This window comes from Rhyacophila brunnea, unplaced genomic scaffold (assembly GCF_057557595.1).
Source record: "Rhyacophila brunnea isolate RB1 unplaced genomic scaffold, BYU_Rbru_1.0 scaffold_4, whole genome shotgun sequence".
NCBI classification, from domain to species: Eukaryota; Metazoa; Arthropoda; class Insecta; order Trichoptera; family Rhyacophilidae; genus Rhyacophila; species Rhyacophila brunnea.
Window position 1 is genome coordinate 8,483,961 of NW_028233068.1, and position 14,960 is coordinate 8,498,920.

Below are 14,960 nucleotides of genomic sequence, written 5' to 3' on the forward strand. Positions count from 1 at the left end.
GGTGTTCGTAGTTCCATTTTTTACCGTTCTTTAGATAAGTTTGTAGGACTATAGTCAACTTGGACAATATTAATTTGTCTATGGCTACCAATTCAACCATACTAGAAATATTGTGGAATCAGCACCAAGTGTTTTAATACTAGAAGCTGATATGACTACCTCAAGTAATAGTCCATACTCTTTGATTTAAACACTCTTCATTTTATATTCGTAATGTGGGGATTTCTTTTTACAATGCTACAATAATTCGGTAGCTGAGATCCAAAAACATGTCTTCCGTTTAGTGCTGCAAATTATTAATAAAAACTCATTTATTGTAGGTGACGGCTGTGAGTTTACCCCTAGGCAGAACTCGAGAAGTGTGGCCTTATCCTCTGTGTACACCTGCACCGCCTTTATCTTGCCAGGTAGAAATATACAATTTTTTTAATGTTATATTCTAAATGGTTTTTCATGTTTTTTTTTTACTTTCCTGATAGTAAAGATCATATAAAATTTATCCAATCTATCGCACACATCATGTTGATTGCCTTTAATTCACTTATTGCAAAAATATGGTAAAATAAAGAAAAACCGCTACCAAGAAAGCAAAAATATGTTCAGTACTAGTTAATTTGACTATGCCTTGACCAATGTGAACAGTGAATTTTGATCGGGTTAGCGAATATAATGCGTCTCTATCTGTTAATGTTATCTGTATTTTAAAAACCTGAATCAATACCATTCCGGCAAGGGTCACTATCAGCGGAAATTTAACTTTATGATAAGTACATACTCCTTGAAAGTTTAAAGGTGTATAGAAAATTGAGTTTTTAACATGTTTGTACTGTCTGATTGGTCAGGTTCAGTATTTTGTTCCGTTTAGTGTCCTTGGGCAGTAAAGAGTATATTTTTCTTCATTCTTTAGTATATTTTAACGCAAAACTGCCATTTCCCTTGTCATGATATTAATATGTGTGTTGTTATGTTTTTAATTCCTCTACATACGAGGGAATATAGCATAATTACTCAACTGACAGGGAATATGCACTAATTAATTATATTGAATTCTATGATAACCACACGACTCAATGATAAAGTTAAGAAAACTGAAAGTAATTATCTGTTACAAAATGAATTGTTTGCTGGATAGATAGTGATCGATTTAATAGTGAAGTTAATAATGTGCCGACTGTATAGGTGCATGGGGTGTACACTCACGGCGGGGGCCAGCTGACTTTGGGGGGCTACGGTCCTCCGGGAGGCTTCCCTGCTCCGAGAGGATTCCCCTCTCCCCCGCCTCATCACCACTACATGCATCACCCGCAGGTAAACGACACAGCAATGTAGGTGTGCAAGTTGTAAAGTCATATTATTTGCTAATGAAGTTCCATGATAATGTATGGAGCCTGTGTGCACGGTTTGTAGATACAGTGATTGCATTTCAAATTTCAAATATGTAATCACATGACTGTTTGGTCAAACATGTGTGTTTTTAGTAAGATATAGCTATCGGTTATAAAGACTACTTATTGAAACTAAAAGAATACAATACACACTGAAGGCTTGTTTACAATGGCTTCGTGTTAATCTTTAGTAATTACTACTCGCACTAATACCGCCACGTGTAAAAAGGCCGACATGGTAATAAACATTTGTATTCGGCCTGTTACCACGTGTAACTATCAGTGCGAGTAGCAAGTACATGCAGTATATAGTGACGTGCATCAGTTTGTTCCTATCATATTTCGCTTAACTCAAATTTCAGAATAAATAGAATGTGTTCGGTTTATATTATAATATATAGGTATATATTGTCATATTTTTCTATACAAAGTGGTGTGGTCATACAAAAAATATTGTATACAATTTGATACTATTGAAAGTTTCAGTTAGTATTTTGTAATTTCATTGTTTGCCGGTGAAATTATCAAGAAATCTATTACAGTAACACCCTGTTTATTCGAAATTGAAGAAACAATTAAGAAATACAGTAAATGCATGGCAAAAAACATTGACTTTGAACATTGTTGCAATTTTTTAATATTGTTTCTGATACAATTTTTTTCAGAGTAATATCAGTCATAATTATGGTTCATTCATTGAATTCGTAAAAATTTTGATTTACAGCAAATTTCGAATTAACGGGATTTTACTGTATTATGTTTAACGCTATATTATATTTGCTTGGTATTGAATCTTTGCCACTGAAAGCTATCCGTAAGACAGACATGGATTCGTACCAACGAATCGTTGTAATGGACAAATATGTTGTGGTGATGGTGGATTTTATCTTTTTAAATATTAATTTTGACTCGTTCCGATTCCAAGTTCGAATGAGCAGAATGTAAAAAATTAAACCTGCCGGGTTATCTCTACTTATGAAATATACGGGAGGTAAACATTTGAATGATTGTTTTCCTGTGAAACGGTATTTGGTGTCCTTATACCTTTTAAAATTTCTAGCAGAGATATACTCATTGCATTGGTGTGGTAATTGAATTCATTCATCAATTCATCGCGTGGATATGTGTCGTTAATTTGTATTGATCTTTGTTATTTTGCTATAGGCATGCAGTTTTATGCTGAACAATGTAAGCCTGGTCGCACATACGAAATCGTCTAGACTGCCACATTGTCGTAAATCAAACCGGCTGACAATGTATTCTACCTGAGGCCCAAGTCAAGTGAAATTTGTTTCATGCGACCAGTGATGTTTTTTTTAAAAATCATGACAATAAAATCACATCGACAAATTCAACACGTTGCTGTCGAGATGAATTTGTATGTGCGATTAGGCTAAAACTTTGTATGCAATTTTGTTGATGAGTGGTATTATAAGGTTATTGCGATGGTGTGTTTCAGCGAGGTGACGTTTCTGAGCTTGGCCTAGGATTGGGAGGTGGCGGTAATGGTGGTGGCGGCGGCGGGGGCGGAGGAGTGAGCGGAGAGTCTCCTCCTTCCCTTCTTCCTCCGCCCTCCGCACAGATCACCCCCCCACTTTTGCTGGGACCAGAGGTAAGCTTGCTACCATTTCTGTTAGAATATCTGCTATCTTCACGCTGTTATCGACAGAGGGAATATTATTTATTAGAATGTCGTTCATATCGTTCAATTCACTTTCCTTATTGATCGTGTAAGACGTGCGAGTAAATTTTGAATATTTAGTTGAATACATATTGAGAATTTATAGATGTTGAAGAAAATTCTCTTTTATAGAGATGGAGCCCAAACTTGGTATAAAAATGAACTCTGGGCCCTTTAATTGTCATACACCCTCTGTTTGTTGTTTGTTTGTTGCATATAAAAATGGTATTTTTGTTAAACTAAAACTTGCTTCTGCAATTTTTTACTGGCCAAGGAAACTACTGTATTTAAAAGAAGATTTAATATATTTGAATATGTTATTAATTCACAGAGTTAAATTAATTGTTATTTTAACAATGTTTTGTTTGTAAGCTATTAGGTTCTTCTGTGACATGTTTCATGAAATTTTACAGGGTCGCGGTGGCAGCACTGAAGGTCGGCGTGCAATGCGCCGCCTCCGACACCGATGGCCGCTCTCCCCGCCTCGGCCGCAGCCTCCTCCACCGCCCCCTCCTCCCCTCCTGCATCACCATCACCTGCCACTCCACCACCCTCACCCCCATCCACACCCCCACCACCATCCGCACCCTCACCCCCATCCCCACCCCCACCATCCCCATCACCACCCTCACCCGCATCACCATCCGCATCACCCCCATCATCATCCACACCACCACCCGCATCATCATCACGGTGAGTCCATTTTAAATATACAGCTTGAAACCAGTCGTGATATTTATTAAATTACGTGAAATACGTAGTTTTATTTTAATTAGTACAATCTCTTTTCATCAAGAATTGACAGTTTAAAGTTACCATTGATGTGAAATTGAGACTAATACAATAAATATTCTTTTATAGGCTTTCATGCTGGTATCCCTGGCTTAGGAGCATCTGGCGCCCTGCCTTTACCACCTCCAAGTTTCTTCCTGAACATTCTGTAAGTATGACATCTTGAAAGATATTTCAATGATTGATTTCATGCGATGTATGAATGCACTTATGAGAAATAAATGCTGTATTATACATAAGAAACTTGTAACAGTTTTACAGATCGATTTTTACAGGAAATACTTAGTTGACTGCAATTTTTATATTTAACTTGGACTTATCTGTTTCGTGTTATATTTTGCAGTGCAATGCTACCGCTGTCGCCGTACGGTAGCGCAGAAGTATCAGGCGTGGAGCCTGCTGAGACGGAGAACTATGAAGCGCTGCTGAGTCTGGCTGAGAGACTCGGAGAAGCTAAACCGAGAGGCCTCACAAAGCTGGAGATCGATCAGTTACCCAGTTATAAGTACGACGCCGGAACGCATCAAGGTAAGTTGGCCGTATTGTGATGTCAGTCTTGAATAAATTCAGATTGGACTGAAGTTTTCGTATTTATCATTTGGTTTTACGAATTTTAGTTCACAGATCTGATTTTTTCAATTTATTGTGAACCATATCCTTGCTTTTTTGTACATGGTGGTCCTGTTATACCATGTAATCATGGATATACGCATCAATTCAATTACATATATTGCATTTTTGAGAGGTTATTTATTAAGAAAGTCAAAATCTGATACATGTTGTGCCTGAAATTTATAATTTTGGAAATCCGTTTGATTTTTGATTCCATCTTTTTACTTTTATATGATTTTTGACAAAAAAAAGCCAGCTAAAGTAGTGCCTTAACAAAATGAATGGTTTATATTTTAAAATACATCGAAATCTCAGAATAAACTGTTCACCTCCTAATTTTTACAGGATTACAGAATCAGATATTATAAACATAATTGAGGTGCTAAGGATAGAATGATGACAAGTGTCATTTTATGGTATGTAGTTATAACGTGGTTACTACTTGGAAACGGAGGTAACAAATTGTATTTGTTATTTTAGGTGACCAGAGTTCTTGTGTTGTATGCATGTGTGAGTGGGAAGCGAGACAGCTGTTGAGAGTGCTGCCCTGTTCGCACGAATTCCACGCCAAGTGTGTCGACAAATGGCTACGGGTAAGAAAACTACTCAATTTATTCCTGTGGTCTTTTGTTTCTCAATTAAGTAACAACATTACTTTCCTGTAAGACTATTGACTTATTTGAGATAAAATGGTTTCATTCATATCTATATTTTGTTTGATTGAAATAAAAAAAAACTTGTTATTATGTAGTTAAATGTAATTTATAGCATGGATGATTAATTAATCTGTGGACTCGATTTTGTACAAATTGTATCAGGTATTGGAATGTCAAATATACTTGCAGACATGAAACTGGAAGGAAACACATGCCCAATGTAAATTAGTGGGTTTTAAGGCTTGTGTTAATTTAAAATTCTGTAATTTCAATTGAAATGAGCATTTGGAGACATAAGGATTTTACTGGATTGCTAAAAATCGTAATTAGTATGTGCAGATATCTTAAGATAGCCTTTCAAACTCGGTGACTGCGACATATGACGACACGCATGAGACAGTGATAAGAATAACCACCGATTCAATGGAAGTACATGTGAGTGAGCTTGAGATGCATGACCTTGTCATAAGACACATTGGTTCTCTACAGCTGTGACTGGTTGTCAGTCGTCAAGTTCGTAAGGCTCTACTTGAACATTGCTAAATGCTTTAATTAATGATGATTTATCTTCTTCTTCAGACAAATCGCACCTGTCCGATATGCCGAGGCAACGCATCAGAATTCCTGTCGACCAGTGACTAGGCGCTGTGCAGTTTGCATTCTAAAAATTAAAACCACGGTCTTCCGTCTTCGCTTTTTAAACTTTACCATTGCCAATAATTATTATTGAAGTCACACCCTCCGCCTGATAACTTCTTCCTCCATTCGCCCGCACCTGCATTCTTTTGAATACATAACGAGCATCGGCCGTCCAACTGTGAAGGTGATCGACTTCGCATTCCGTCAGTTTTGATACTTGAAACGAACTCAGCAATATTGATTACCCAGTGAAGTCTATGTATAGAACAGAGAGAGAGAGAGACTTGGTACAGACTTACGAGAGAAAACCTTCTGCCGCCTTGCTTCAATGAGATATGTATATGAAAGGGAGATGCGGTTACATTTCAGATTGGATTTTAAGTTCTTCATTTTCCAGATATTCTGTAATCAATGACTGTTTCCGTAGTATAATAAGTACTTATTACAAAGAGAGCAGATATGAACACACAACACGTACATCCGTACAGTTTAAACATTATATATTGTTAAATTTAGTATCTCTATTGTAGTTTTAGTCCCGAGGCATTGAGGCTCACTTCTTCTTCATTGTCGCAACACCTCACAGTTGGATCGTCGTTACTAAGCGATTTGTAAATTACATTTCAGTTATAACCACTAGTAAGACATTATAATATTCCCAATTAAACATAATCGTAAGATTTTTCACTTCAGTGTGATATAATAGTGTTCACTATATATCAATTCTTCGCGTAAAGATATTATACTAACTAAAATGAAGACAGTACATGTTATGAATGGTTTTGTCTGATAAGCGGAACGTTTTCAACTGATTCAGCTGACTATTCGTATTGCTAAGCAGACGAAACCGGTTCTGATGTATACACTGTGCTTGCATTAAATTAAATATCTTTGTATTCAACACTATATATATATCGATATGTGTTTTTACATCCTAGGTTGTTTAGCTACATGATCAAAATCATGAAATACTTTTGACTTTCCATTTACCAGGGCCGTGTTGTTAATTAATAGCAATAAACAAATCGTCTTCGCACTTAGTGGAAAAAAATTATATGCGGTTATAGTATCCCTACTGAGAAATAGTAAGTTATTCACTTTTATTATTATATTTTTCATTTGTGGTTGTCTCATGTTGAGTTTATATCAGTCTCAATACATACATGGTGACGACAAATTGGGTAGAGTATTATGACAGTGATTGCATAGTTTAAAATATTTTCATTAGAGAAAGATTTTTTTCTATCTAGGCCCTGTAAATAGAGTGTCAATTGTGCATTATTTCTATATAACTACTAATGACAATACCGTTCCGTTTCAACTTTGCGTAGCCCAACACTTCATCATGTTGAGTGTGTCTTTATTATTTTATTGGGAGTATTATTAGATGCTTACGAATATGTCAAAAACTGTTTGTTGATAAAATGAATTCTTACTCTGTGCAATTTTTTTTTTGTTATATTGTTAATAATATTTAGTGGGAAAGTTTGGCCATATCTCATTGTTGTTGTTTAGTGTATCAATAGTTAATAATGATTATTATTGTTTACTTCCTTTATATTATTATATTGTATGTGTGTTTGTGAACATTAAAAGAAATCACGCTTTAATTTGAAAATGAACAAAAAAACGAGAGAGATCGTGTCGCCGCACCACTGGGCGAGTAATCATTAAGATAGCTATTTTATTTTTTTAAATGGTGAAAGAAAAATTCTGACTGAGTGATGCCGTATGTGTGTGGGGACAACAAATGAAAATCGTGTTTATAATAATAATAATTCTAAGTAAAGCGCGATACTTCTGTCGGACACTAATCTATGACACTCGGTTCTCTCGAACTATCACTTCTGCATCTGTCAGATTTAATAATACAGGCATTTAAATTGTAACATTTGGAAACATTCAAATTATTAGACTTCATGAATATTTTTTTTTAAATTTCCAAGTGCAATAGTTGGTATATCTGCCATTTTACACTGTTCCAGTGCTCATTATTAGTGTCTTGAGTGTATTTGCGAATATGAGTTTTTTTAAATACGGATGTAGCCGATTGACTTTTATTTTATGTGCGTCGTGTGATGCTTTGAATATGGAGTGTGTGTTGGTGGTAGATTTATATGCGCTGTACTTTTTAAAAGGCATCGATAATATTAGATGCTTTCAGTGAACGTAATATAATAATAATAATGTCGCCCATTTTATTGAATCTTTTCCGTTTTCTTGATTTGATTCGATTAACCAATTTGGATGTGATATTTTTAGAATGATGAAATTACAAATTTCCTGTTTTTCATTGAATACGCCATAAGAAACACTAACCTTTCAATATTGGATGTCATTGATTTAGACTATGTATTTGCTTATTGGTTCTATCTGTCGAGCTTTAAAAATAAATCACTGTATCGCACGGAAATTTCAAATGTGTAATAATATAATGTTGAAGTGTATAAGCTTGCCTTGTTGAAACATACTATACATATATTTTCTAGTTCGAAATCAAGGAAGTAATTTGTCGAAAGGTGTGTTTTTTTCCCGCATTACTTTATATACCAAGGGTCAATATTTTCAGAAAGGATTCAAAATTTGAGCATACGCTGTTTTTTATCGTTATCGACATAGATTTACCAACCTATCATTTTTTTTTTTGTTAACTTTTCCACTGTTCGAAATTGTTTTAATGTTTTATTATTATAATTTTTTAAATTTGATAATTGAAGGCATTTTTAAAAAACAGGTTCGTTCACATTTATTGACAATATAAATGGTTAATAGAATGATGTATGTACCTACATAAAAACGTTATGAACTCTTGAGACGTCGTCGCACTTTGCTTATGAACATAAGACATAATTATTATAGGAACATTGATCTGATTTTGTAAAGATATCTTCGATTATTTTATCCATTAAAGTTTTCCTATTGCTGTGGTTTCTTTTTTACCATTGTGATAGACTTGGTTAATTTTGTTTTTCTAATAAATGCATGATTTTTATATTTTACGTTTTATTGATGTAATATGGAAATGGGATAAACTGAATGGTTCGTTGTATTTTTTCCGTTTAGTTTTTATACATGGCAATAATAACCTTTGTTAATAAATACGGCCAACTCACAATATACCCACACGTTTAAATCTCATATCTACCAAAAAATATGAATAATATTTGCATAACATATTTGTTAATTTTAGATGTTTTTTTATACACTTTATTAAATAATATTAAATCTATTTCCATGCATTATTAATATTAAATTGTGTTTAAACTAATTGCCTTGGGAAGGGGAGAAAAATGTTGCTTTAATTTTTTTTAGTTTATGTACATATTTATTATGACGTCACATCAAAAATATGCAAAATAAAATAGTTAATTAAGTCTGCCCTATACCTTGATGATGCAGGCTTTTAAAATAGCGAAACTATTATAATAATAAAATAAGAGTAATAATTAATGTTACAAATTTGCCAGATATTTTTTTTACTAACCACGGAATGGTTCCCTCATTAGCCATAAAAATACTTGTCTGTAGTATAATTCGAAAATAGAATCACAATAAAAGTGGAGAAATATTTTTGCTTCGGTGTTGCAATATTATAAATGAATGATATACATACATACTTACAAATATATTTTTCTGCATATGGCTGTTAGACAATCGATTTTTTTGCCTTGAAGAATTTTTAGTCTCTCGAATGCATAATTAATAGCATTATATGATATTGGAAATAGAAGAAGTGATGTACAAAATGCTTTTCTAGTCCGTTTTAATTTATGGCAATTGAGTAAAGAATATTGTATGTGGAGTGAGGGAATATAGAACTGTCAAAGGTTTATACCATATTGATATTTTAAATGTTTTATTGAGAAAGCGTAAACCCCAATATAATATATACTTAATATGACATTTTAAAGTAAGGAAGAAAAAAAATCAATGAAAGTGCATAATAACATAGCAATATGTAATAATAATATTATGGATATATGCAGTTGTAAAGTGTATTTACTAAAATGAATATAAATCAAGAAACCTTCAGTAAAAAAATAACATTCTCCTGTATTATATAATAGCTTACCTGTACGCTCAGGTGTTTTTTTCATTACGAGAATGGTTGTTAGCCATTCACCCAACCCATTGGGTCCTTGCTCTGGATCAAGCACGCATAGAAAAAAAACAGCATGAGATTTTCGCCATACATATAGAAAGTGGATAAAATATTTACCGCATGAGTATAACAGTCCGTCTCAGTTCGAATTAATACTTCCTCATTGCCCACAGACACTCGAGGTGACCCCAACTTAATCTGAACTCAGATAAACCAACATAATCACTTTTCCTATTGCACACATAAATGTGATTTATTTCCATAGAGCGAATATGTTAAAAACAGTAATTGTCAAATACGTGGTCATTTACCACTGACGACGAAGCAGATATTTTGTATTGGTGTTTAAGAATAATTAGAAATTGGTGAAAATATTGGTTCAATCCATCAATTATAGATACATCCCAAAGTACAGTGATTCAATTTGTGGAAGGGTATTTTTCAACCTTGCATGCTCGCCAGTCAGGCATTGTTGTACTGTATGATTTGACAGGCCAAAACAAGGAACTATAGTTGAAGGCCGCACACACACTCGGTTGGTAGAGGTGCTTTTAGCCAGGCTAATAAATACAAATGTAAAAGCCATCGCTATGGACCAAGATTTTGGAGCAGGGTACATTATGACAGTCAGGCTATGAAACCCAAGTATGATAAAGTTTGCCGACTGCCCTCAATATTGAATGCATGTTACATTAACGTGACAAACTTTAGTGCATATTGTTATCATACTTCTACAATCTTTAACACGTGTTAAGTTTATCCCATATTTTTCCATACTTGACATGCGTAGCCTGTTATATCGTGCCCAGTAATGTAAAGCAGTTCCCATTAATTTTGTGTTCCCTGGTGACAGCCTTGCCAAGCGCCTTCTGCTTTAGTTGCAAGGAAGTTAAGTTTACAATCACTGCTAACCTTTTAATTACCACATTTAAATAACATGTTAATTATATCTAATGACCAACTACTCCAAACGCGCCAGTCGCAGTGTTAGCACTAAATGAGTTAATTTTATAAAATGCAAATTTTTATCACACTTATTCCACTTTTATTAATTAATATTATCTGGACCGGTTTCGTCCACCTCAGAGGGACAGTAAGTATGATAAAAATTTGCATTTTATTAAAATACAATGCATTTCCACAATGAATTGACAGTTAACACAATAAAAGAAATTAAATTAAGTTTTTTTCCAAACATTAGTATACCAAGTTACATGCGTTTTATGAATTTCAACCAAATTGAATAGATAATTTGGTGAGTTGCAGTCGCCTTGAGTTTGTGTGTGCGAGGGGCCTAACATATCCGAGACAGTTCTATTTTTCTTTTTTTTGGGTTATGTATAACTCTTTTCTTCTTTGTTTCATGTGCAAGGTTTTTCTGTTCCAGTTGTGAAATGAACAGAAATTCAAAATACGAATGGATGTGAATGAGTATGGTATGATATTGTGATAAGTGCCATTGTTTAATGTTATAGGGCTTCTCCGTTGGCAATAAACAAAAACACAATTTGCCGTTTTATCCCGTACTGAATAGTTTTTCGCATTGAATAAGTTTTTATCTCCACAAGGTATAATAATTTTCATTCGTTGTACATTATTAACTCATGTTCCCGTGGCATTTTGATTCTTTTGTGCGTTAGAATGTAATTATTAAACTATACTTCTTCTGGTGGCAGGGTAGTATGTATGTTACACATTGTTTGTCGCGAATTTGCATGACTTGTGCATTTTATTCCCTCGCTAAGGACACAACATTTTCTGCCAAATTACAAAGGTAGCGAGCTTTATTTTTGTATTAGATGTAAAATGAATAACCCTCCCTTGGTATAATGAAAACAAATTAAAATGATTGATGATCGTAGGTGTATTGTTTAATTTTAACATTTGTTATGATTTTTTTTACTCATCGAATGACAGAGGTTCCCGTATTAAATTAGGCAAACTGAAACAAAAACATACGGCTATATTATTTACATTCAAAATTAGAACTATCCTATATATTAACATTGTAATCTATGGGATAGATGTAACTCTGAAACCGGATGATTTATATAATTTACTATTTTATTTCTGCGCATCTATTCTATACACAAGACTGCTATCGGCGGTTGTTTATGTTTGTATTGAGGTATTATAATTGTTAAAATAAGTTAGCCGTCAAAACTGTCTTATCTCTAAAAGTTAGCACAGCCAAGAGAGGTGCTGTTAAGACGGTACTTCAGTTAAACGGCAAATAATTTTCAACTATAGTCGAGCTGTGAACACGTCAATTTGTTTCGTGATGGCGACGGGGGTATTAATTCTTAAATCGTGTAAAGATGACTAAAAAATGTTACCCATTTACTTGAAAAAGAAAACACGTCAATGAATATATTATTATTGTTACTAATAGAACAATAAACAAAACATTAAATGGACGCATGTTGGATGTGTATGACAAATTATATTTCGTTTGGCACGCGTCTTTTGCACAGCCTAGCCACGATCTTTTTAGACCATGCCCCAACTGAGGTATAGCCTTAAAACATAGCACTTATTGTAACAATTACAATAACTTTTTGTAAAAATTATATTTCAATACAAACATATGAAAAACTGTCCTCTTGTGTATAGAATAGATGCGCTGGACAGTTATAATTAATTAATATTTTGAAAAAGAGATTGTTAACTGTAAGAAATTAAAGCATAATAATTATCTAACTATTTCACTCTGAATCGGTTATTTATGTAAATTAAAAGAAATGTGTATCGATTTATCGTCGAAAATTAATGATCCAATACATTGGGAACCTCTGTATAAAATAAAAAGACTAATGAAGAACTTCAGCATCTTTTTGAAGGCAAGCTTATTTATAAACAGTTTATTGTTAAACATAAAGAAATAGCTGTAATGATAAATGAATTTGGTCAGTATGTAATACAAGCATGTTACAATGTTTGATATTCCGTTAGCATCAATATCTCATAATACTATATTTTCTGTAGTCACCATCATCATCAGCATTCAATATTATTTCATGATGTGTAATTTTTTATCTTTGGTACGTATCACGTTAAAACGACTGTCACTTGTTTCAGTGTTCCGGGGTTTAAGTATTCATCTTTATAGATGTATTCAGTAAATACCCATTTAAAATACATTCATTAACTCCCAAACTAGACGGATTCGTTTTACATAATTTGCTGATTCTATACTGATTCTTAAAAATGTGATTAAATCCAGTGTACCAGGCTGCGTTTTTCTAAATTGTGAAAAAATGTCAGCAGTGGATTGATTTTATTTGACAATGATTTTAGACTAAGCATAGTTGTTGAATAGTGGCAGTTTTGAATTATATCCTCAATGTTTATTATAGCTGGTGATCACCTGTTTTCGATATGTTATATCTGCCCAGTTTTTTATCTTTTGTGACCCCTCGTCTTGACATAGTATTTTCAATGTATTTTATTTTGCATTTTTCATGGTATAAAATTTTCACGCTATTTTTTATCTCCTGCTCAGATTGTATGGACTGACGACGTTTTAAGATCTGTGATTTAAAAAGGGCCATTGGCCCCAATTCAGACATCATTTTAATGTGTAAATATGTATTATTTTTATCACATTATTATATTTAGTCCCTGTTATTGTATGATTTTATTTGATATTTCTGTAAATACAGTATTGCTATATGGAAAATTGTGATTACCTTATTTACCTTAAAATTCCTCAATATACTCCCCCCCCCCACAAAACATACGTTTTCATAATGCCTCAGAAAGATGTAGTCCAGTCAATCAGTGCTCAAAAGATGAGTGTAGAGTGCATGAAATATGTCACAATTTTTGACTTCAGGACTTTGTTAGGAGTACATAGGTAAACATATTAAAAGTCCCCGCCCCTGGGAGGTGAGCTATAGGCGGGAGGGGGTCGAAAGATCCCATTTTTTAGTTTTTCGCTTATATCTCGGAAACGGTGCATGTAGAAAAGAAATGAAAGCTAATTAAATTTCCTATAAAATTTGTCGAATTCCAAACGGTTTCCGAGATATACGTTAATTGATAATTTTCAACGATAATTGGCAGCCAATTTGCCCATTTGCAGGTTGGCTGCCAATTATCGTTGAACGGTCTTAACCAATTCTGTGCCTTTAATGAGTTATCTCGCTTTATGAGGGCGTGATCGACAAGGCCGCACATACAAATTTCGCGAGCTATCTCGTCCGACTTTAAACTCAAGTTACTACCCTCTGTCGATTGATTTGCATAGTCTAAAAAATTAAACACACAATGACATCTGTTTGAATAATTATGAAATACTAAGCCACAAATTATCGGTATTACAGCGATTGTATAGCTTTGTTCTACATTCAACGTGTCATTAAAATTTGTAGCCTGTCAGATACTGCCATAGATTGTTTTTACAAGAAATGGATGTTTTAGCCACTTACTGCTCAACCTATTGGATCCAAATGATCACATTGAAAAACAACATGTGAATTTCCCAGACTAGCATACGTATTTGGAAAAAAATTGTAAACAATACACACCAAATTGGACCTGGATCACAACCATCACATTCTGATCGCTATGTGTTTCCATTGAAATTACCGATGTACTTACTAATCACAACAAAATTTCCTAATATGCAATTGAGGTGTTATTTTAAAGCCTGTTACAAATCGGATTTACTCCAGTTACAATGCAGGAAAAGATAAGAGGCGTAGACCGCCGCATAGGCAGATGAAGATTCCCTTGCCTAAGCAACCTTTCTAAATAACTCAAACGTATAAGGGCTTGGTGACCTGATATGGATGGGACTAGGGATTCCAATCCCGGGATCCCGAGCTATTTTCGATACCTATGAATCCCGGGATTAATAAACATAATTTCGGGATTGATTTTTTTTATCTATTTTTATGGAAAATAAAATAAAAGCAAAAATATAACAGAAAAAATACTTTTAATAAAAATTAACTTCTTTTTCTTCTTTCTTTTGACCATTTCCGATCCTAATAGGATCATATGGGCCTCCACAGAGTGGAGGTTTGTATTAACAGATTTTATTTTTACGTGAAATGGATGTCAGCCACTTGCTCAACCTATTAGGACCA

At 33.9% G+C, this 14,960-nt stretch overlaps 1 protein-coding gene across 2 annotated transcripts in view; it reads left to right on the plus strand.

Moving 5' to 3' along the window:
* The window catches only part of mura (ring finger protein murashka), a 29,068-nt gene extending 15,530 nt beyond the window's left edge, over positions 1–13,538 (plus strand). Inside the window, exons 7-14 of one of the 2 annotated variants that reach the window (XM_085954251.1) lie at positions 321–407; positions 1,180–1,308; positions 2,845–2,997; positions 3,480–3,759; positions 3,928–4,006; positions 4,202–4,386; positions 4,951–5,063; positions 5,706–13,538. In XM_085954251.1, the coding sequence (XP_085810377.1) occupies positions 321–407; positions 1,180–1,308; positions 2,845–2,997; positions 3,480–3,759; positions 3,928–4,006; positions 4,202–4,386; positions 4,951–5,063; positions 5,706–5,768 (1,089 nt within the window). In that variant the 3' untranslated portion in view covers positions 5,769–13,538. The remainder of the gene's footprint in view (positions 1–320; positions 408–1,179; positions 1,309–2,844; positions 2,998–3,479; positions 3,760–3,927; positions 4,007–4,201; positions 4,387–4,950; positions 5,064–5,705) is intronic. The other variant, XM_085954252.1, reaches the window with a different exon arrangement.
* The last annotated feature ends 1,422 nt before the right edge of the window (positions 13,539–14,960 follow it).